Source organism: Macaca fascicularis, chromosome 1 (assembly GCF_037993035.2).
Source record: "Macaca fascicularis isolate 582-1 chromosome 1, T2T-MFA8v1.1".
NCBI classification, from domain to species: Eukaryota; Metazoa; Chordata; class Mammalia; order Primates; family Cercopithecidae; genus Macaca; species Macaca fascicularis.
Window position 1 is genome coordinate 172,799,343 of NC_088375.1, and position 21,538 is coordinate 172,820,880.

General features: G+C 39.4%; 1 protein-coding gene across 15 annotated transcripts in view; it reads right to left on the bottom strand.

The window, feature by feature from the left end:
• The window catches only part of PATJ (PATJ crumbs cell polarity complex component), a 426,407-nt gene that overhangs the window by 250,357 nt on the left and 154,512 nt on the right, over positions 1 to 21,538 (bottom strand). For 14 of the 15 annotated variants that reach the window (XM_045369982.2, XM_045369962.2, XM_045369973.3 and 11 more), the window contains 3 exons: positions 13,718 to 13,789; positions 12,233 to 12,410; positions 5,297 to 5,407 (listed from right to left, as the gene is read on the bottom strand). In XM_045369982.2, the coding sequence (XP_045225917.2) occupies positions 5,297 to 5,407; positions 12,233 to 12,410; positions 13,718 to 13,789 (361 nt within the window). Of the gene's footprint in view, positions 1 to 5,296; positions 5,408 to 12,232; positions 12,411 to 13,717; positions 13,790 to 21,538 lie in introns of those variants that run through there. The other variant, XR_012419419.1, reaches the window with a different exon arrangement.

Genomic DNA, 21,538 nt, shown 5'->3' on the forward strand with positions numbered 1-21,538 from the left:
TGCTGGGATTACAGACGTGAGCCACTGTGCCTGGCCTATCATTACATTCCTAAATGTATTTGTTTAAACAGCTAAAATCTTAACTTTGTAACTTCATCTAAAAGGTAAAAATATGAGAAGTACAATTCAAAGCAAACAATAAAACTTGGAAAATCTGACAAGATACATAACTCTAAAATATTATAAAGTTATATATATGCCATCAGGGCATAAAAATGCAGGTTTCTATATGTAGATCTAGAAGCTGAAGATGAAAGAGACTAAAAACAAGGTCACATACTAACTGTCATCCAAACATCAAATTTTGCAAAATAGAGTTTTAGGGGTGATCTAATTAATTATCCAAGAACATAGGATAACACATTTGTTTGGTAGATTTACCTTATTCATCATTGTACCCCCAGTTCAAGTATGTTATCTCCCACACTGTGTGTGCTCAATAAATATTCCACTATCACTATTAGCATAAGGATGAATTAACAAATCTATTCCCACCACTGAATAAGCTTAATGAGAGCAGAATTCAACGTTATTTTTCACTATTTCTCTAGTGTTCAGAAACGGCCTAATACATAGTTGTACATAATAAATGTTTATAAATAAATGAACCAGTTTAATTTTATAAAAAGAGGCTCCTCAAAGAGCTAGCACAGATAATCTTGGCATAAAATCTGGTGAGAGACATGCAGATTAAAAGAAAAAAATAGACCAAGTACAGTGGCTCATATCTGTAATCCCAGCACTTTGAGAGGCCAAGGCAGCAGGATCGCAGGAGTCCAGGAGTTTGAGACCAGCCTGGGCAACAGAGGGAGACTCCATCTCTACAAAAATTTAAAAATTAGCTGGGTGTGGTGGCATGTGTCTATAATCCCAGCTACTTGTGGGGCTGAGGTCGAGGCTACAGTGAGCCACAATTGCACCACTGAACACCAGCCTGGGTTACAGGGCAAGACAAGACCCTGATTCAAAAAATACATAAATAAATTAAAAAGAAAAAAAAAAACTCCTTGCTCAGAAAACTAAAAGACTGCCTGCCTAGAGATAATTAAAAACAAAAAGCCCATTTTCCCCTAAATGCAATTTAAGATTAAATTTTCATTTTTAATACAGAATGTAAAAAGTTTAGAATAAATGAGAAAGTCTCAGAAATGTGTCATTTACATAAAAAACAATAGTAATGATACATTAATATATATACAGTGCTATGTGAAGAGGCACTGTGCTAGTACCTAATATTTCTACATCTGTTTAATACATATAACAACCTAAGTCAGATTTCAAAGACTGGTGGGGTTTACAGGCATGTGTTCCTTGTCCTGAAGAATCTTGAACAAAACACTGCCTCCCTGACAAATCAGAAACTACCTGCCCACACTACTACTTTCTCCCATGGAAAAACTAGCTGATGCTAAATAGAAGCTTTGGGATGAGACAGAATGTCAGTTGCCACTATAATGTTTCTCTTTCTTTTCTTTCTTTCTTTCTTTTTTTTTTTTTTTTTTTTTTTTGTTGTTGTTGTTGAGACAAAGTCTGGCTGTGTCTCCCAGGCTGGAGTGCAGTGGCGCGATCTCAGCTCACTGCAACCTCCGTCTCCTGGGTTCAAGCAATTCTTGTGCCTCAGCCTCCCAAAAGTAGCTGGGATTACAAGTGTGTACCACCACATCCGGCTACTTTTTCTATTTTTAGTACAGACGGGGTTTCGCCATGTTGACCAGGCTGGTCTCTAACTCCTGACTTCAAGTGATCCTCTCACCTCGGCCTCCCAAAGTGCTGGGATTATAGGCGTGAGGCACCACGCCTGGCCCATTGTTTTTCAAATAGCAGAGAAATGTTCTTCTGTACATATATCTTTAGCAAAATTTAGAAGACAAAATGCTCAATAAGACTCCACCTTTCAGGAAAACAGACGATTGTATTTCTTGTGAAAGTAAAAATATATTTATAGGCGATTAATATGCAAAATGTTCATGTGTCAAAAAAAGTAGGTACCCTTATGGAACAATGGTATTGGTAAGTACAATTGGAATATAGGAAGAAAGAAAGCAACACGTGATGATAAACATAATGAGCTGAAGATATGACCCAATTTCAAAAGGATTTTTTAATATGAAATATATATATATGATATTTCTGTGAAATGCAGTTATGTTATTAAGTGGAAAAAATTACCTTACAGAAAAACGTTGTATAGGCCTTACTCTCAAATAAATATTTGCCAAGTACATCCAAGTAGATACACACATTTTTCCAGAAGGCTGAAAATATGCTTGAGAAAGTCAGGGTGAGAAGATTTAAAAGGTGTATTGGTGGCTGGGCGTGGTGGCTCATGCCTGTAATCCCAGCACTCTGGGAGGCCGAGGCAGGTGGATCATGAGGTCAGGAGTTCGAAACCAGCCTGATCAACATGGTGAAACCCTGTTTCTACTAAAAATACAAAAATCAGCCGGGTATGGTGATGCATGCCTGTAATCCTAGCTATTCAAGAGGCTTAGGCAGAAGAGTCGCTTGAACCCAGGAGGCAGAGGTTGCAATGAGCCGAAATTGTGCCACTGCACTCCAGCCTGGGCAACAGTGAGACTCTGTCTCAGAAAAAAAAAAAAAAAAGGTGTATTGGTGATGCTCCTAAGGCAGCTGATAATGCACACAGATAAAAACAACCACTCAATTCATAGTGCTGAGGAGAATGTTTATGTGACCAAGGTACTTTTAGACATCAGGCCTTAGATGGACACAACATTAGAAAATGACTTATTTTGGGGTTTTTAAGGAAAGTTCAAAATTTAATGTAAACTAGATACAAATGATTAAGCATTGCCTATATTTTCTATTTCTGGATAATCAGTACTACTTGCAATAATAAGTAAACCAAAAATAGCACCATTTTACAAAGACATGAAACTTGATTCTCCTTTCATTTGCCTCACGCAATAATAATCGTTTTGCCCTGGTCAGGTGCAGTGGCTTATGCCTGTAATCCCAACACTTTGGGAGGCTGAGGCAGGAGGATTGCTTGGGCCTGGAGTTCAAGACCTTCCTGAGCAATAAGGGGAGACCCTGTCTGCAGGAAAAAATCAAAAACTAGCTGGGCATGGTGATGTGTGCCTGTGGTCCCAGCCACTTGGGAGGTTGAACTGGGAAGATTGCTTGAGCCAAGGAGTTCGGGGTTTCAGCAAGCCATGATTGTGCCACTGCACTCAGCCTGGGGGACAGAATAAGACCCTGTCTCAAAAAAGAAAAGTCACTTTGCCCTATAAACAAAGTTGAAAACGGAACAAGTCATGGACATAGTAATTAACATCATCAATGAGATATGCTCCCTTGGATAGAATCACAGATAGTTCAATGCCTGATGAACTGAATGTACAATGTGGCACTCTATTATACTACATAGGGAGTAAGTAACTTGAGCATGGTATGGTGCTGAAGAGATTTTCTTTGTTTGAATAATTGAAAGAAATTGCACTGTTTGTGTCATCCAAACAAAACTTTCCACCTCAGCTCACTAGCAAAGGTTGGATTGAAAGCTTAGCCTTTTTGGCAGGGCATTCACAGCTGGCCACGCAAATGTATAATTTGATTGGCTCATTCTCATTCAAAATTATTGATTTGGAAGTATAATTTGGCAAACAACAATCTGGCCAATTTTCCTGTCGAACTAGGTTTCCAAAAATAAAAGCCATGGCCTCAACTACATTCTCAATATTATAAGAATTAAAAACTGGATTCTAAAAATTCTTATTGAATTTCAAATTTTATGAAAACAAGAGAACTTTATTCAGCTCACCTCTCTCAATTAGTCTTGATGGTGTAAACATGGTGCTAAGAATGGAAGGCACCACACTGCAAAATGCAGTGACACAGCAGAGGTGCCAATGCAGGCTGCAGCTCACTATGCATAGGCAGGTTACAAGTATGCAAAATATTCCATCAATGCCCTCACCACTGGGATAGCCAACCATATACCCACCCAGTTTGCCATATAAGTATTATTTTCTTTTTGCCTTGACATACAACAGATTGGAATGCACTACAAAACTATATTGGAAAGCAAATAAATTTTTAAAATATGCAGTTAGACGTGCATATGTAAGCCTGGGGAACAAAGTGAGACCCTGTCAAAAAACCAAAAAAAAAATTCACCAGGTGTAGTGGCATGCACCTGTAATCCCAGCTACTTGGGAGGCTAAGATAATAAGATTGCTTGAGCTCAGGAGATAAAGGCTACAGCGAGCTATGATCATGCCACTGCACTCCAGGTTAGGTGACAGAATGAGACTCTGTCCCCAGAAACAAACAAAAAAAGAAGTGTATATGTTTTGAACAGCTGTCTTCCATTATAAAATGAAGAAAAAGAATATTGCTTCCAGTTTTAAGGGTGATGTTTCTGTTGCACATTGTAGTATAAAATCCATATCCTGCCACTGACATTTCATATCACAGTGCCAATTCCATACCACAGGAGTAATTCATTACAGAAGAAAAACTGTAGGTCAGGTGCAATGGCTCACACCTGAAATACCAACACTTTGGGAGGCCAAGGTGGGCAGATCACTTGAGGCCAGGAGTTTGAGACCAGCCTAGCGAACAAGGTGAAATCTCGTCTCTGCTAAAAACACAAAAATTAGTGGGGCATAGTGGTACATGCTTGCAATCCCAGCTATTTGGGAGGCTAAGGCACAAGAATCACTTGAACCTGGGAGGCAGAGGTTGCAGTGAGCTGAGATCGTGCCACTGCACTCCAGACTGGGCAACAGAGCAAGACTCCATCTCAAAAAAAAGAAAAAGAAGAAAAAGAAAAATTTTATGATTAAATATTGCTATTTTTACATTTGGAATCTCTAACATTAAAACACACAACAGTACAACATGTCAACGTGTTTTTATTTTTACATCTTTTAGTAAATATACACAACATGTGATAGTATCTCTACAATGTTTTGACACGTGACCCTCTGTTCAAAGTATTTCATAAACAAAGTAACTTGCTCAGAAAAGTAACTTGCCTCCAAGTTAGCAAAGCTGGTAAATAAGGAATCAAGAAATTGAAAACAGGTCTGTTTGATTCCAGGAGCAGTAACTTAAACCAATGCACACTGTAATGACTCCAATTTGACCAGAAGATCAAAACTGGAGGGGAAAAAAGGGAACTTAATGACTAAATTTTTATGAAGCTCATACTTTAACTATAGTTTGGGAACTACAATGAAAATATGTGGAAAATATTTAGAGGGCACAGCTTGGTCTGCAGGTATCCAGAGTATTGTTAAACTTTTTGAAAATATAAACTAAAACTTACTCGTGGAGTGGATGACAAGCTCTGAACAACGAACACCACAGGGTTTCCTGCATTCTTAATGGCCTCAACTGCTTCGCTGTGTGAGGCATTCTGCAAATCTACTCCAGACACCTGAAACACAGGAGCAACTTATTTCAATTAGACCAGCATTAGATATTGCAGATAGGTTAATTCAAAGTTCATGTGTATTACCTAGTTATGAGAACAACCAGAGTCTAAGGAGTTAGACCACAGTCAGAAAAAAAATAAGATTGGCCCATAAAAGGCTTGGCTATTTTAGGAGAACATGTTTAAGGAAAGTAACATTTTACCTTTAGAAAAGTAGGTAAGTCAAATATATTAATAAAAACAGCCCTGGTTAAATATAATTATCCAAAACAGGTAGTTCGGACAGTAACAGAACCTTAAGATGTCTGTCACCTCTGCCAGGAGCACAGTACATAATTCCGAGTGGGATAAAGGAGGCTGGGAATATCTATGGACTTTTATCATCTCTCCATTAAGCTGAGAGGCATAATATTTTAAGCAAATCGCCTGTTACCACAATCGAGTAGTTGAACATTTCTCAAATTATGTTTAAAAAGAAGTAACAAAAAACATCCACAAGTTCTTTTACTAAAATTATTTATGTGTTCAATAAATTTGAGTAAGCGTAAACAGTTCCTTATTATAGAAATTTCAGAGAATGTAACTTGCTAACATGCCCATAAATGTCCAAGAGCACTCCACATTTCCAAAACATGTTTAACAGAACTAAGTTTTCAAATGTATAATGTAACAAAGCCTTGGTAAATGCTGGGATGGTCTATGGTCTCAATGGATACTAACAATTTGTGAAGACTGCTTTGCTATTAGAGGACCGAGGAAACAGGAATGTGGGTGGAGAGGGATGTGGGATGTTTTTAAGACGGGAGGAAATATTACAGCAATAATGATACAGTGTAGAGAAAAAAATGGATGATAAAGGAGAGACATGACAACTGTAAGGACAATATCCTTGGATAGTCAAGAGGAAATGATTCCTACCGTACAAGTTAGAGAGATTGGCTTTGGATAGAAGCACAAATGTAATTCCTTTGCTGTTACAGAGGCAGTTAGAAAAAAGATTTGGTGAGCACTGGAAGCAGGGGAAGTTCCCTTTAACTGCCTCTATTTTCTCAATGAAACCTGAAACCAGGACCTTAAACTGAGAGCAAGACTAAGTTAAGAGGCATAAGGAGTTTGGCACAGTTACCTGTCATATTAGTTTGTTCTCACATTGCTATAAAGAACTGCGTAACACTAGGTAATTTATAAAGGAAAGAGGTTTAATTATCTCATGGTTCTGTATGGCTGGGGAGGCTTCAGGAAACTTACAATCATAGTGGAAGGGGAAGCAAACACATGGCAGGAAGGGGAAGTGCCAAGAAAAGGGGGAAAAGTTCCTTGTAAAATCATCAGATCTTGTAAGAACTCACTCACCATCACAAGAACAGCAGAGCAGGGGTAACCACCCCCATGATTCAATTACCTCCCACTGGGTCCCTCCCATGACATGTGGGGATTTTGGTAACTACAATTCAAGATGAGATTTGGGTGAGGACACAGTCAAATCATATCACTTATAAAAACTGGAGACTGAACCAGCTAGGAGAAAATTACAGGACAGCAGGGCAAAACTAAAGACCCGCTTAAGGGGGTGCTCATGAGCTTCTAATGAGACCAGATACCATGGCTGGTTATTTTTCCAGCCATGCTAGAGACCTGGAATAAGCAGAGCTGCACTTAACTAGGGGATTCTCCCAGACAAGTTCAGTGAAAGGAAAGAGGATCAAGAGTAGGAAGCACATGCAAGGGAGGGGTTGGAGCTGCCAACCACTGAACTTGAGTAGGCTGAGGAGGAAGTGAGCACATGAGAAGCTGAGGACACAGATGTGTGTGCCTGTGGTATAATATGAAATGTCCTTGTTCTTGTCACAGAGTACCCTTGGAGTTTCCTGAGTGGTAGGAGTGTCTTTTGTTATGCATTAACAGCCCTTTTCACATGTGAGTTCATGCTACTGAGGTGGCTTAGGGTAGATCCCCCGGATATCCTCGGGATGGGGCAAGTCACAGAAAGACCAAAGGATTAGAGAATCCCTGCACTTCCCCCACGATCTCCAAGAAGTGAGGGTGGGGGCTAGAGATGAAGCTCTGTAAAAACCCTTGAACAACAAGATTTGATGAGCTTCTGGGTTGTTGAACATGTCGACATGCTGGAAGGGTGGCAAGTAGTACACCCAGAGTGTGGATGCTCTGTGCCCTCCTCCTCACACTTTGCCCTATGCATCTCTTCATCTGGCTGTCCATCTGTAACCTTTGTATAACCAGTAAATGTAAGTAAGTGTTTCTCTGAGCTGCCCTAGTAAATTAACAAAATTCAGGGGGAGGGATGTGGGAATTCTGGTTTGTAGCCAGCTGGTCAGAAGTATAGGTGACAACCTACTAAGATTGGCGTCTGACATGGGGGCAATCTTGTGGGACCAAGCCCTCAACTGTATGATCTGATGCTATATCCAAGTACATAGTATCGGAATTGAATTAAATTATAAGACAGTTGGTGTCCGTTGGGGATCTGACACTATCTCCAGATACATAGTATCGGAATTGAACAGAATGGTAAGATATCCAGTTGGTGTCCACTGGAGAACTGCTTAGTGTATGGGGGAAACTCCTACACATCTGGTGACATCTAGTGTTCTGAGTGTGAGAGTAAAGGGAAAAGGTTGGTAAGAATATGGAGAAACTTAAACACTGCTGGTGTGAATGTAAAACAGTATAGCCAGTCACTCTGGAAAAGAGTTTGACAATTCTTTTCAAAACCAAAAGTAAAATTACCATAAAACTCAGTAATTGCACCCTTGGGTATTTATCCTAGAGAAATGTAGACTTACTTTCACTCAGGAATTTGTACACAAATATTTAGAGCAGATTTATTTGTAATAGTCAATAATTAAAAACTACCCAAGTGTCTTTCAGTGGGTGAATGATTAAACAAATTGGTACATCCATATTATGAAATGCCACTGCTATGGTTGGAATTAATGTGTCCTTCACAATTCGTATCTTGAAATCCTAACCTCTAAGGTGAAGGTATTAGGAGGTAGCTAGGGCCTTTACAAAGGGATTAGGTCATGAGGGCTCTGCCTTCAAGAATGGGATTAGTGGCCTTATAAAAGAGACGCAAGATAGCTAGCTCATCCCTTCTACTATGTGAGGACACAGTGAGAAGGGCATCTCTGGCCCCACAGAAAACAGGTCCTCACCAGACACTGAATCTGCCAATGCCTTGATCTTGGAGTTCCCAGCCTTCAAAACTATAATGGAATTTCTATGTTTATGGTATTTTGTTTTGGCAGCCTGAATTTCCAAAGACAACTACTCAACAAAAAGGAAGAAAGTGGTAGTTTATTTGTAGAGAGAGGGTCTTATTATGTTGTCCAAGCAAATCTTGAACTCTTGGACTCAATCCATTCTCTTGCCTCCGCCTCCCAAAGTGCTGGGATTACAGGTGTGAGCCACCTCACCCAGCCATAGGAATGAACTATTAATGTGTACAACAAATTGAAAGAACCTCAAGGAGATTATGCTAAGTAAAAAAAGGCAATCTCAAAAAAAACACATAATGCATAATTGCATTTATGAGATAATAGTGAAATAACATATTTATAGACATCAACAAACAGAAAACTGGTTGACAGAAGTTAGGGATGGGAGAGAAAGGGAAGAGGCAATCGAAAGTGAAGAAGGTGCCTGCTTCTCTTTCCACCGTGATTATAAGTTTCCTGAGGCCTCCCCAGCAATGCAGAACTGTCAGTCAATTTAACCTCTTTCTTTCATAAATTATCCACTCTCAGGTATTTCTTCATAGCAGTTGAGAACGGACTAATACAGAAGGGTAATGCAAGGGAGTTCTGTGGTGATGACACAGTTGAGTTTCTCAATCGTGGTGGTGCATATGCAAGGTTTTACATGTGATAAAACTGTATAGAGCTACAAACACACACACAAATCAATGCATGCATAACTGGTGAAATCTGAATAAACTACGGATTGAGTCAATGTCATTTTCTTGGTGTTGCTATTATAGTATAGTTGTATAAGATATTAAAATTGGAGGTGACTGAGTGAAGGTTACATGGGACTTCCGCATATACTTCTTTGTAATTTCCTATGAATTTATGATGATTTCAAAATACATTAAGAAAACTATAATACAAAAATAAATATTAAAAAATTAAATTATAATAGATCAGTAATCAAAGTAAAAGTGAATTCACCTCACTTATTTTCTAGATGATTGAATTTAAAAAACAAAATTTAGCTATATGTTGCTCATGCCTGTAATCCCAGCACTTTGGGAGGCTGAGGTGGGCAGATCACCTGAGGTCAGGAGTTCGAGATCAGCCTGAACAACATGGCAAAACCCCATCTCTACCAATACATACAAAAATTAGCCAGGCAAGGTAGTGGGCACCTGTAATCCCAGCTACTCAGGAGGCTGAGGCAGGAGAATTGCTTGAACCTGGGAGATGGAGGCTGCAGTGAGCCGAGATAGTGCCACTGCACTCTAGCCTGGGTGACACAGAGAGATTCCATTTCAAAAAAAAAGCAAAGTACCATGTAAATTAATAACTAAAATAAAACAGGGTTACCAATATTAATAAAATAGAATTTAAGGTAAAAAGTAACTAATAGGAATAAAGAGGAAAACTACATAATGTCAAAAGCAAATCACCAACAAATCCACTAAATACAGCAAAACCAACAGAATTACAAAGAATAGCAAACAAATCCATAATCACAGTGGGAGACAAACTTTAACTGAAACTGAGGAAAAAGACCAAAAAAATTAGTAAGAATACGGGACTCCTTATTTGTTTATCTAAATGACTATCACTATATGGATGTCAAATAGGCATCTTAGCCTAACATGTCTAAAACGTATCTCCCCAAATCTGTTCCTCCCACAGTATTCTCCATCTCAGCAAATGGAAATTCCATCTTCAATTTCTCAAGCTGAAAAGCTTTTCAATTATCTTTGCCACTTTATTCGCATCCATTCCGTTAGTAAGTCCTATTATTCACCTGCAAAATATGCTACAACCTGACTGCCCTCCTTCTGGTCCAGGCCGCCATTCTTTCTCTCCTAAGTTACTGCAACAGCCTTCTGGCTGAGGCCCCTGCTTCCATCCCTGCCCCCGAAGCCAGAATACTCCCTTGAAACAATACTTACCTGCTCATAATTCTCCAGTGACTCTCCACTGCATTCAGAGCAGAAGACCTTCCAGAGCTTTCAGGCTCTACATGATGTGGCTTCCCACCACTCCTCAGCCCTTTTCTCTTACCCCTTCTGGCTTGTTCACGCTATGCTATCATTGCTGGACTTCCTGCTACTCCTTGAACACATCTAGGCAAGCTCCTACCTCGGAGCTTTTGCATGTTTTTCTTCCTCCACATATCCATATGGCTGACTCTCTCATTTCCTCTATTTGTCCCAATATCATCTTCCATAACAAAGCTATTAAAAGTGCGACTATTGCTTTCACCATCCCCCTGAACCCGACGCTCCTTATCCTCCTCCCCTGCTTTATTTTGTTTCCTAGCTACTTATTACAATCTGACGTTCTACATATACTTATTTATTTTATTGTCTATTCCCCCATTCCCACTATCATGTAAACACCATAAGGGAAGGGACTTTTGGTCATTTTCTTCATTGCCATATTAGTAGTATATTTGAAAATTGTTTTAAACATTGCACAGCACAAATATAACTCAACATTTGTATATACAGAGCAGCTTTTATGTAGTTCTTTAATTTAATCCTCACAATAATGCTATCAATTTTGAATTCTCATTTCCATTTTATCTGAAAACAAAATAAGTAGGTCTAATGATTTGTCCAAAAACACATAGAAAATAAAAAGGACAGACTCCGACTCCAACCCATGATATCCAGGGCTCTTTGTATTCTACCAGAGGTGAAACACCATGATTGATGGTTAGCATCATAAAGAATGAATCAAGAACAAGCAGATTATGGGATTAGAGGTGCCCACCATGGTGTCACCCAATTAACCCAATGGAAAGAAATGTATCACATTCACACCTCAGGGCATTCTCAGTGGTTTCATGTGCCTTTTTTTTTCTGCTTTGAGACAACAGTGTCGCTCTGTCACCCAGGCTAGAGGGCAGTCCAATCTTAGCTCACTGCAACCTCCACCTCCAGGGTTCCAGCGATTCTCCTGTCTCAGCCTCCTGAGTAGCTGGGAATATAGGCGTGTGCCACTATGCCCGGCTGATTTTTGCATTTTTAGTAGATGGGGTTTCACCATGTTGGCCAAGCTGCTCTCAAACTCCTGACCTCAAGTGATGTGCCCGCCTCGGCCTCCCAAAGTGCTAGAATTATAGGCATGAGTCACCATGCTCGGCCTGATGTGTCTTTAAAACTTAGCACCCACGAAGCATATCAGGTGCAAATCATGGATCCTCCCCGCTCAATAGTCTTCAACCTTCCAGGGTCAATTTCTTTCTCTAAACAAGCATAGATATCCTACTAACACACAATTATAAAATTTAGAGCTTCAAGAAAAAAATTTATAGCTTGTTAAAGAATGTAGGAGAAGCATAATGTCTACCATCTGCCCTGTTCTACATAGAGCCCTTTGTTAGTTAAAGTGTTTTTTGCAATCAGCTGAAGTTTTTCTTTTATCATTTTATTTGTTTACCCCCACCCCCACTCACTTGAGAAACTCATAAATTGTGCATACAATGTACAAACTAAGGCATATAAATAGAGCACACCGACTGTACATACACGGTCCCCAACACATAAAGAAAGGTCTTCGAGCTAAATGATTATTTCACTGTCTTACAGTATGTTTCCAATAAAAACAGTACTTTAACATCATTTACCTCAAGTATTTTATCTCCAGTTTTAAGTGCGTTTGTTTTCCCTGCTGGACTGTCTTCTAAAACTTGTTTGATGAATATACCTTTAAGTTCCTCTCCATTCTTTAGACGTTTTATAACAGTTTGTCCACCAACAATACTGATCCCAAGAGACACATTGGGTTCTCTAAAAATCTCAACACTATATAAAGGAAAAAAACAAAACTCACTTATTAACAAGTTTAATCTGTTGGACTGTAAGTATTCCATTTGTATTATATCCTTGTGACTCATATTTTATATAAATTTTTGAAATATATTTTTACAAATGTTATACAAATTATACCTAGTTCCAATGTTATCAATAATTCATAACAAGTGAAAGCTTCAGTTCTGAAGAGCATAGATTTCTAGAACAATAAATATAACTCTAAATATTCAGTGAAGGTTTAGCTAAGCCCTAATGTTCCCATCTCCTATCATAATATATTTTCTGTGATTAGTCCTTTTCATTTATATCCGTAACATAAGCAAAGAAAGGACTGAAGAAATAACAAATGGGCAAGACAAAAAATCAAGAAAGCTACATATGTCATTTCGGCAAAAAGTACAGACTTTCAGAATAAAATCAATTTGACACTGAGTGGCTCCTTGTCCAAGTTGCTTTTCCCAGTCAGCAGGTTTATCTCTGTGGTTCTTTAATCAGAGGACAGATTTTACCTGCTCCTAAGGTCACAAGGTTTTGTTTTCTTCCTACCTCCATGTCATTATTTAAAAGAAAGTATGAAATGAAAACTGCCCCCCTCAAAATATTATAGGTTTTGCATTGCAGCCAATAATTAACTCATTAAAAACGTAACTCAGAAAACAACTCTTAAATGTTTTAAGACAAATTCAGATTTCAATTACAAGAAAAGAACCAGTTTGGGTGGAGGTGGTGGAATTAATAATAGATACGGAATAGAGAGAGCAGCTAAAGGGAGACTTTCATCATCTTAAAGTGCAGCCCTGGTGGGGACTTAAAATTACAGCGACTGGTGAGTATTTAAAACTTCCCCCACATCCAAGGGAAGATGGGTTTTCCACACATTCTGTTAGCACAAACATGGACTCTCCACCAGGGGAGGAAGGTAGAGATAAACTGATATATACTAGAAGCCTCAACTACTGTTATTGTTGTTTACCAAAAAAGAAAGCTTTACTGCATTCAAGGCAGCTTTACCCAACTTGCTTAAGGACATAGTGATAAACTATACTTGTTAGATGGACATTTCTACGTTGCTTTCTCTGAAAGAGTATCAAAGATGTTCCTAATATTAGTTATAGTCGTTTCGTTCGGCTAAAAATCTCTAGATAAGATAAAATGAAACTAAAATGTAGACCAGCTTACAGGTGAATTATCACAATTTTTCAATCATTAGAGTAGGACTAAATGATGTTCTGTTAAGTTAAAGAAAAGAGTAACTGGTTGTGCTCCTATTGAGAAAGCCAATAATGTCATCCACATACATTCTCGGTGGACCCCAGTGGCTAAAATTTGGAGTTTCTTCTCCTTCGCCCTCTTCTCTCTCAGGTAACTCACTACAGAGGGAGAAAGAAAAAAATACACACAATTTTAAGGCACACTCATTATTAAGGTCCTTGGAAAGTTTTGAAATTGTAAAATCTATAGGTAGTTAAATGATTCTCAATTTTTAAATTTTTAAAATATTTACATCAATAAATATGCAAAGCAAAAAGATACTGCTTTAACATTCAACTCAACTAATCCCCACCCAGCATTAGAAAATCACAGAATTATTACAAACACTTTTATTGGTGACACTCTAGATGCTAAAAGTTTGTGTTTGATTTGTGCAATTTCAAATTTGTTTCTCTATCAATATGTAAAATGTTATAAAATGTATTCCTTAAAACTTGTTTGACCAGCTAAAACACAGAAATCGACAAGTATCATATGTATCAAGTATAAATCAACATGAACAGGTCAATATGATCCATCTTTCTAGCCCTAAATATTTCTTGTATCCCATGAATATTTTGCATACTTATAGGGAACTTTTCAGTTACTTATATCATCTAAAATGATCCTCACTGCTTCCCACCTACCACCACTTTTCATCCAGCAAGTTAAGTTAGTATAGAACTACTGAACTGAACATTGTTGAAACCTGGTCTCTACAAAAAAATCAGCTGTGCATGGTGGCACATGCCTGTAGTCCCAGCTACTTGGGAGGCTGAGGCTGGAAGATTGCTTGAGCCTGGAAAGTCAAGACTGCAGTGAGTCATGTTTGTGCCACTGCACTTCAGCCTAGGGGACAAAGCAAGACCCTGTTTCAAAATAAAAAAAAGAACTGCTGAACTGGATAATGTAAAATGCTGAGTTACAGAGTATTTAGTTATAAGATTAATGCAATAGTGAATAGACAGTACAGTATATTATCTGGAAGAGAAATCAGAAGTCCTAAGCTCAAGTCTAACTTATACCATGAAATAGGTGTGTGGCTTTGGACCACTAAATGAAATCAGTCTGATGTTGTAAATTGTATTACTCTACACAAAAAACTAGGTGCTATCTCTTCCACTTCATTTTCATAAAAACCCTTGGCCAGGTGTGGTGGCTCATGGCTGTAATCCCAGGGCTTTGGGAGGTTAAGGCAGGAAGATCACTTGAGCCCAGGAGTTTAAGACCAACCTGGACAACACAGTGAGACCCTATCTCTAAAAAAAAAAAAAATTAGCTGGGCATGGTGGCACACCTGTAGTACCAGCTACTGACTGGGGAGGCTGGGGCAGGAGGATCATTTGAGATCAGGAGCTCAAAGCTGTAGTGAGCTATAATCACACCACTATTCTCCAGCCTGGGCAACAGAGCAAGACTCTGTCTCAAAAACAAAAATCCCTCTAACCTACAAAGTAAGCACAGCAGATCACATTATATTTTACACAGGAGGAACTGAAGCTCAGAGAAGGCTTAAGCATACTATACAACCTCACAACCTTTCCTCATGTATCCAAATCTGTTTTAGCCCTAAGTTTCAATACTCCCATTTTTCTCTGAACTTTCAAGTAAGTCCTATAAAATGCAGCAAAACTCCACCTTCTTGGCCCTCTAGAGACTTAGTATCTAGGATAAAACCATTGTAAGGCCATGTGAAAAGGAGAAGGCTGAAAGGATCTAGACAAGCCAAATATCAGTTAAGAAATTAGGATCGTTACATCTCGCCCACTACCAGATGTCTTTCTTACCTTAGCCAGTCTAATTTTTATGATTAAAAGCATCACAGCATTCAGGGGAAAATAACGTGGCAGACACTTGCTGGTTACTTTCTAATGTCTTTTTTTCCCCTTCTTCCATAAATACATAACCCCTCTTCTATTCTAGGTGGCACTATGCCCAGGTTTGAAAAAAATACATTTTCTGGACTTTCTTTCAGCTAATGGGAACTGTGTGCCACACTGCTGATCAGTGATATGGAACCAGAAGTACCTAGATGAGACTTCCAGGAAAACTCATTAAAAGGAAGGAGAATCAGCTGGCAGGAGCCTTTTGCTCTGTGCCCTCCCCTTCTTCTTGCCTAGAATTCACAGGTGATATTGGTGGCAAAACATTCATCTTCAAACCATACAGAAACAATGAGGAGTAAGGTCATACATTAAGGGCAGCAGAGCAGAAAGGACGAAGGTATTTAAGACCCTGATGACAACAGCACCACACCATCCTAAGACCACCTTCTTCAGGACTTTTCACATGAAAAAAACTTGCCTTTATTTGGTTAAGTCACACTAAATGGGGTTTCTGTTTATGAGTATGTAACTGTAATCCCTCAATGATACACCCACAGTTCCACCAATTCAAGTAAACTGTTTTCACTTTAACCTATCACATTCTTGTTCTTTGCAACTAGATTATCATTAGACAACTGTAATCATAGCACCAACTGTCCTATTTTGATGATCTTATGTAATAACAACAAGGATTGAATTAGATATTAACTGAGGCTCAACCAATATTCATTTCCTCTATAATTTTTTTCACTTGAACTTATAACAAAAATCTACCCACACAGTATCATAATCTTCATCATTTTTTATTTACTAGTACCTTAATAGGCCATTGTATTGATGTAATTTATCTGCTATCTCAATATATGATGCACTTAGATTGTGTATTAGTCCATTTTCACACTGCTATGAAGATACTACCTGAGACTGGGTAATTTAAAAAGAAATGAGGTTTAATTGACTAACAGCTTCACATGGCTGGGGAAGCTTCAGGAAACTCACAACCATAGCAGAAGGTAAGGGGAAGGAAGGTATACATGGCAGCAGGAGAGAGAGAGTGCACAGGGGAAACTGCCACTTTTAAATCATCAGATCTCATGAGAACTCCCTCACTCTCATGAGAACAACATGTGAAAACTTCGCCCATGATCCAATCACCTCCCACCAGGTCCCTCACCTGACACATGGGAAATACGACTTGAGATGAAATTTGGGTGGGTACACGGAGCCAAACCATAACATTCCACCTTGGCCCCTTCCAACTCTTATGTCCTTTTCACATTTCAAAAGCAATCATGCCTTCCCAACAGTCTCCTAAAGTCTTAACTCCTTTAAGCATTAACCCAAAAGTCCAAGTACAAAGTCTCATCTCAGACAAGCCAAGTCCTTTCTACCTAGAAGCCTGTAAAATCAAAAACAAGTTAGTTATTCCCAAGATACAATGGGGGTACAGGCATTGGGTAAATGTTTTCATTCTTAATGTTCTCCAAATGGGAGAAATTGGCCAAAACAAAGGGGCCACAGGCTGCATGTATGTCCAAAACCTAGTGGGGTAGTCATTAATTTTTTTTTTTTTTTTGAGATGGTGTCTTCCTCTGTCACCCAGGACAGAGTGCAGTGGCACAATCTTGGCTCACTGCAACCTCCACCTCCCAGTTCAAGCAATTCTCCTGACTCAGCCTCCCAAGTAGCTGGGCTTTCAGGTGTGCACCACCACACCTGGCTAATTTTTGTATTTTTAGTAGAGACAGGGTTTCACTACATTGGTCAGGCTGGTTTCAAACTTCTGACCTCAGGTGATTTGCCTGCCTCAGCCTCCCAAAGTCCTGGGATTACAGGCGTGAGCTACCGCCTGGTCATAGTCATTAAATCTTAAAGCTCCAAAATGATCTCCCTTGACTCCATGTCTCACATCCAAGAAACATTGATGCAAGGGGTGGGTTCCCAAGGCCTTGGGCAGCTCCGCCCCTGTGGCTCTGCAGGGTACAGCCCCCATGGTTGCTTTCACAAGCTGGAGGTGAGTGCCTGCAGCTTTTCCAGCTGCATGTGCAAGCTGCCAGTGGAGATACCATTCTGGGGTCTGCAAGATGATGGCCCTCTTCTCACTGCTCCACAAGGCAGTGCCCCCATGGGGACTCCATTTGGGGGCTTCAACCCCACATTTCTCCTCTGCATTGCCCTGGTAGAGATTCTCCATGAGGGCTCTGCCCTTGAGCTGACTTCTGCCTGGACATCCAGACATTTTCATATATCCTCTGAAATCTAGGCAGAGGCTCCCAAAGCTCAACTCTTGTCTTCTGTGCACCCTCAGGCCCACCACCACATGGATGCCGCCAAGGCTTGGAGCTTGTACCCTCTGAAGCAAGAGCCCGAGCTGCACCTTGGCCCCTTTTAGCCACAGCTGGAGCTGGAGCAGCTGGAATACAGGGTACAAAGTACCAAGGCTGCACAGAGTAGCAGGGCCTTAGGCCTAGCCCACGAAACCATTTTTCACTCCTAGGCCTCCGGGATTGTGGTGGGAGGGGCTGCACAAAGATCTCTGACAAGCCCTAGAGATATTTTCCCCATTGTCTTGGCTATTAACATTCAGTTCCTTGTTACTTATGCAAATTTCTGCAGCCAGATTGAATTCCTCCCCAGAAAATGGGTTTTTCTTTTCTACCACATGGTCAGGCTGCAAATTTTCTACACCTTTATGCTCTGCTTCCTTTTTAAATATAAGTTCCAATTTCAAACCATCTCTTTGTGAACACATATGATTGAATGCTTTCAGAAAAAGCCAGGTCACCTCTTCAATGCTTTGCTGCTTAGAAATTTCTTCCGCCAGATACCCTAAATCATCTCTCTCAAGTTCAAAGTTCCACAGATCTCTAAGGCAGGGGCAAAATGCTGCCAGTCTTTTTGCTAAAGCATAGCAAGAGTGACCTTTGCTCCACTTGCCAATAAATTCCTCATCTTCATCTGAGACCAACCCAGCCTGGACTTCATTGTCCATATCACCATCAGCATTTTGGTCAAAAGTATTCAACAAGTCTCTAGGAAGTTCCAAACTTTCCCACATCTTCCTGTCTGCTTCTGAGCCCTCCAAATCATTCCAACCTCTGCCTATTAGGCAGTTCCAAAGTCACTTCTACATTTTCAGGTTATCTTTATAGCAGTACTTCACTCTGCCGGGACCAATTCTCTATATTAGTCCATTATCACACTGTATAAAGACACTATCTGAGACTGGGTAATTTATAAAGAAAAGAGCTTTAATTTACCCACAGTTCCACATGGCTGGGGAGGCCTCAGGAAACTTACAATCATGGTGGAAGGCAAAGGGGAAGGAAGGCACATCTTACATGTTGGCAGGAAAGAGACAGAGAGTGTAGGGGAAACTGCCACTTTTACATCATCAGATCTTGTGAGAACTCCCTCACTATCGTAAGAATAGCATGGGGAAACCACCCCCATAATCCAATCACCTCCTACGAGGTCCCTCCCCTGACACACGGGGATTACAATTTGAGATGAGATTTGGGTAGAGACACAGAGTCAAACCATATCAGATTGTATCTTGTCTTTTAGAACATGGACATTACTGCAAGGAATATCTTCATGCTCCGCTGTATTTTAGAATTCTCTGTGGGGTTTTTTGTTTTTTGTTTGTTTGTTTTTTGTTGTTGTTGTTTTTTTTTTTTTGAGACAGAGTTTCACTCTTGTTGCCCAGGCTGGAGTGCAATGGCGCAACCTTGGCTTACTGCAACCTCCACCTCCCAGGTTCAAGCTATTCTCCTGCCTCAGCCTCCCGAGTAGCTGTGATTACAGGCAAGTGCCACTATGCCCAGCTAATTTTGTATTTTTAGTAGAGATGGGGTTTCTTCATGTTGGTCAGGCTGGTCTCGAACTCCCAACCTCAGGTGATCCGCCCACCTCAGCCTCCCAAAGTGCTGGGATTACAGGCCTGAGCCACCATGCCCAGCCTTCTGTTAAATATTAATTGCAATAAGATTCAAAACAAAACCTAAAACAATACAAACCTTCCTCCTCTCCATTTTCCACTTTCCTGTACCCCAAATCATATAGGCATTAAGGGGAAAAAAAAGGCAAGCATTTCACCATGACACCTTTATGCTATCATTGTAGGCATTAAATTCTTGTGTTTTTTTCTTCTCTTATTTTGTTGTTTTGTTTTTTGAGCACAGTTTCACTCTGTTACCCAGGCCGGAGTACAGTGGCACAATCACAGCTCACTGCAGCCTCACCAGGTGGCTGGGACCAGAGGCATGCACTACCATGTCTGGCTAATTTTTTTACTCTTTGTACATATGGGGTCTCATTATGTTGTCCAGACTGGTTTTAAACACCCGGACTCAAGCAATCCTCCTGCCTCAGCCTCCCAAAGTGTTGGGATCATGGGCATGAGCCACTACAATTCTTTAATTGGGAAACAAAACAAAACAAAACAAAACAAAAACACCCTAAAACAGAAGGGAAACCAACCTTCAACAAATAGTATGGGCTATTTGTTTCTTAATTTTAAAAAGTAAAAACTAAACATTTCCTAAACTGCTTACGCTCATATACAACTTAGGAGAAGGGGTGGGGGAAAGCACTCTATCTAGAATATGAACAATTTTAGATTTCTTTGATAAAGTACGTCAAATTACTCTGTTGGAAGAAACTCAGAGCGTATTACCCTTCTTCTAGGTTTTTGTATACACACATTTTATTCAGACTAGTTCATACCTAACAAGAGATAAAACTTGTGAAAGCTTATCTAGATAGTGTGAGTAGTTTCAGAAGTACAGTCACAGGAGATGAGCAATTAAACAAATTAATGTAGTCACTTTACACTGATGAACACATGTACCTTTTAACCCAAATTAAAATTTAACTGAGCAAGTGAAATATTCTTACTATACATATTAAGATGTAAATTTGCACAAACATATTTGAAATTTTAACAAGGAATTTCTAACTTCAAATTTTATAATTTGCACTGTGATTAAGTATGATCAATAGCTCAATCAGTTAGAAACTCAAATCTTAAAATAACAGAACTTTCCAAACCTACAGAACATACAACACCAAGAGTGAAACCGAACCTAAACTATGGACTCTAGGTGAAGATGATGTGTCAGTTTACCAATATTATCAATTGTAACAAACGTTCCACCCTGGTGGGCTATACTGACAATAGGGGAGGCTATGCATGTTGGGGTAGGGGGTATACAGGATATCTCCTCTCTGCACCTTCTTCTCAATTTTGCTGTGAATCAAAAACTGCTTTAAAGAAATAAAGTCTTAAAAATGAACTGAACTTTTGCCTCTTACCTTCAACCAGAGATTTATAACCAAATTTTTCCCCAAAGGAATTAACCATCCGATTGAAACAATGTGTTTTGTTTCAGGCCTTTCTCACAAATGCCTAAAGTTATAATTCTTTACAGATTTGGGGGGGGTGGGTGGAGATAGAGTACCCCATAAGCAAACAAGCGGATATTAATGGTAAGACTTCTTCACGATATACAACTCTTTGCAAATAAAATGTTCATCATACAAAATCTGATGACTCCAGACAGCCAAGGTGACCTTTCCTCTTCAGTACCACTTATTTTCACATAAAATTTCTACATACTAAGCAATATGAAGGTCAAGTAAACTCAGCACCCAAAAAGGATGGAAGCAGGGAGAGCTCCAATTGTGACTAAGTAATCTCACAATTTCTCTTTCCTCTGTAAATACACATTCTATATGGCAATATTCTATGATATACCACAGGGAATATGAGCAACTGGAACTAGAAAGAATGGGCACTAGTGTTTTCTAAACTAGTAGGGTTATTTGTACAGATGTTCCACAATGATTTTGAAGTTGCAGAGCAAATTATTACCTGACACCAGTATATAAAGAATTAGGCATTTCCTTACATTAACATTCACACATTGTCCTGAGTAAAAGAAGGTAGACACAAAAAAAGTACTTACTCTATGACTACACATACATGTGTTCTAGAATAGGAAAAACTAATTTACAGTGTTAGAAATAAGATTAGTGGTT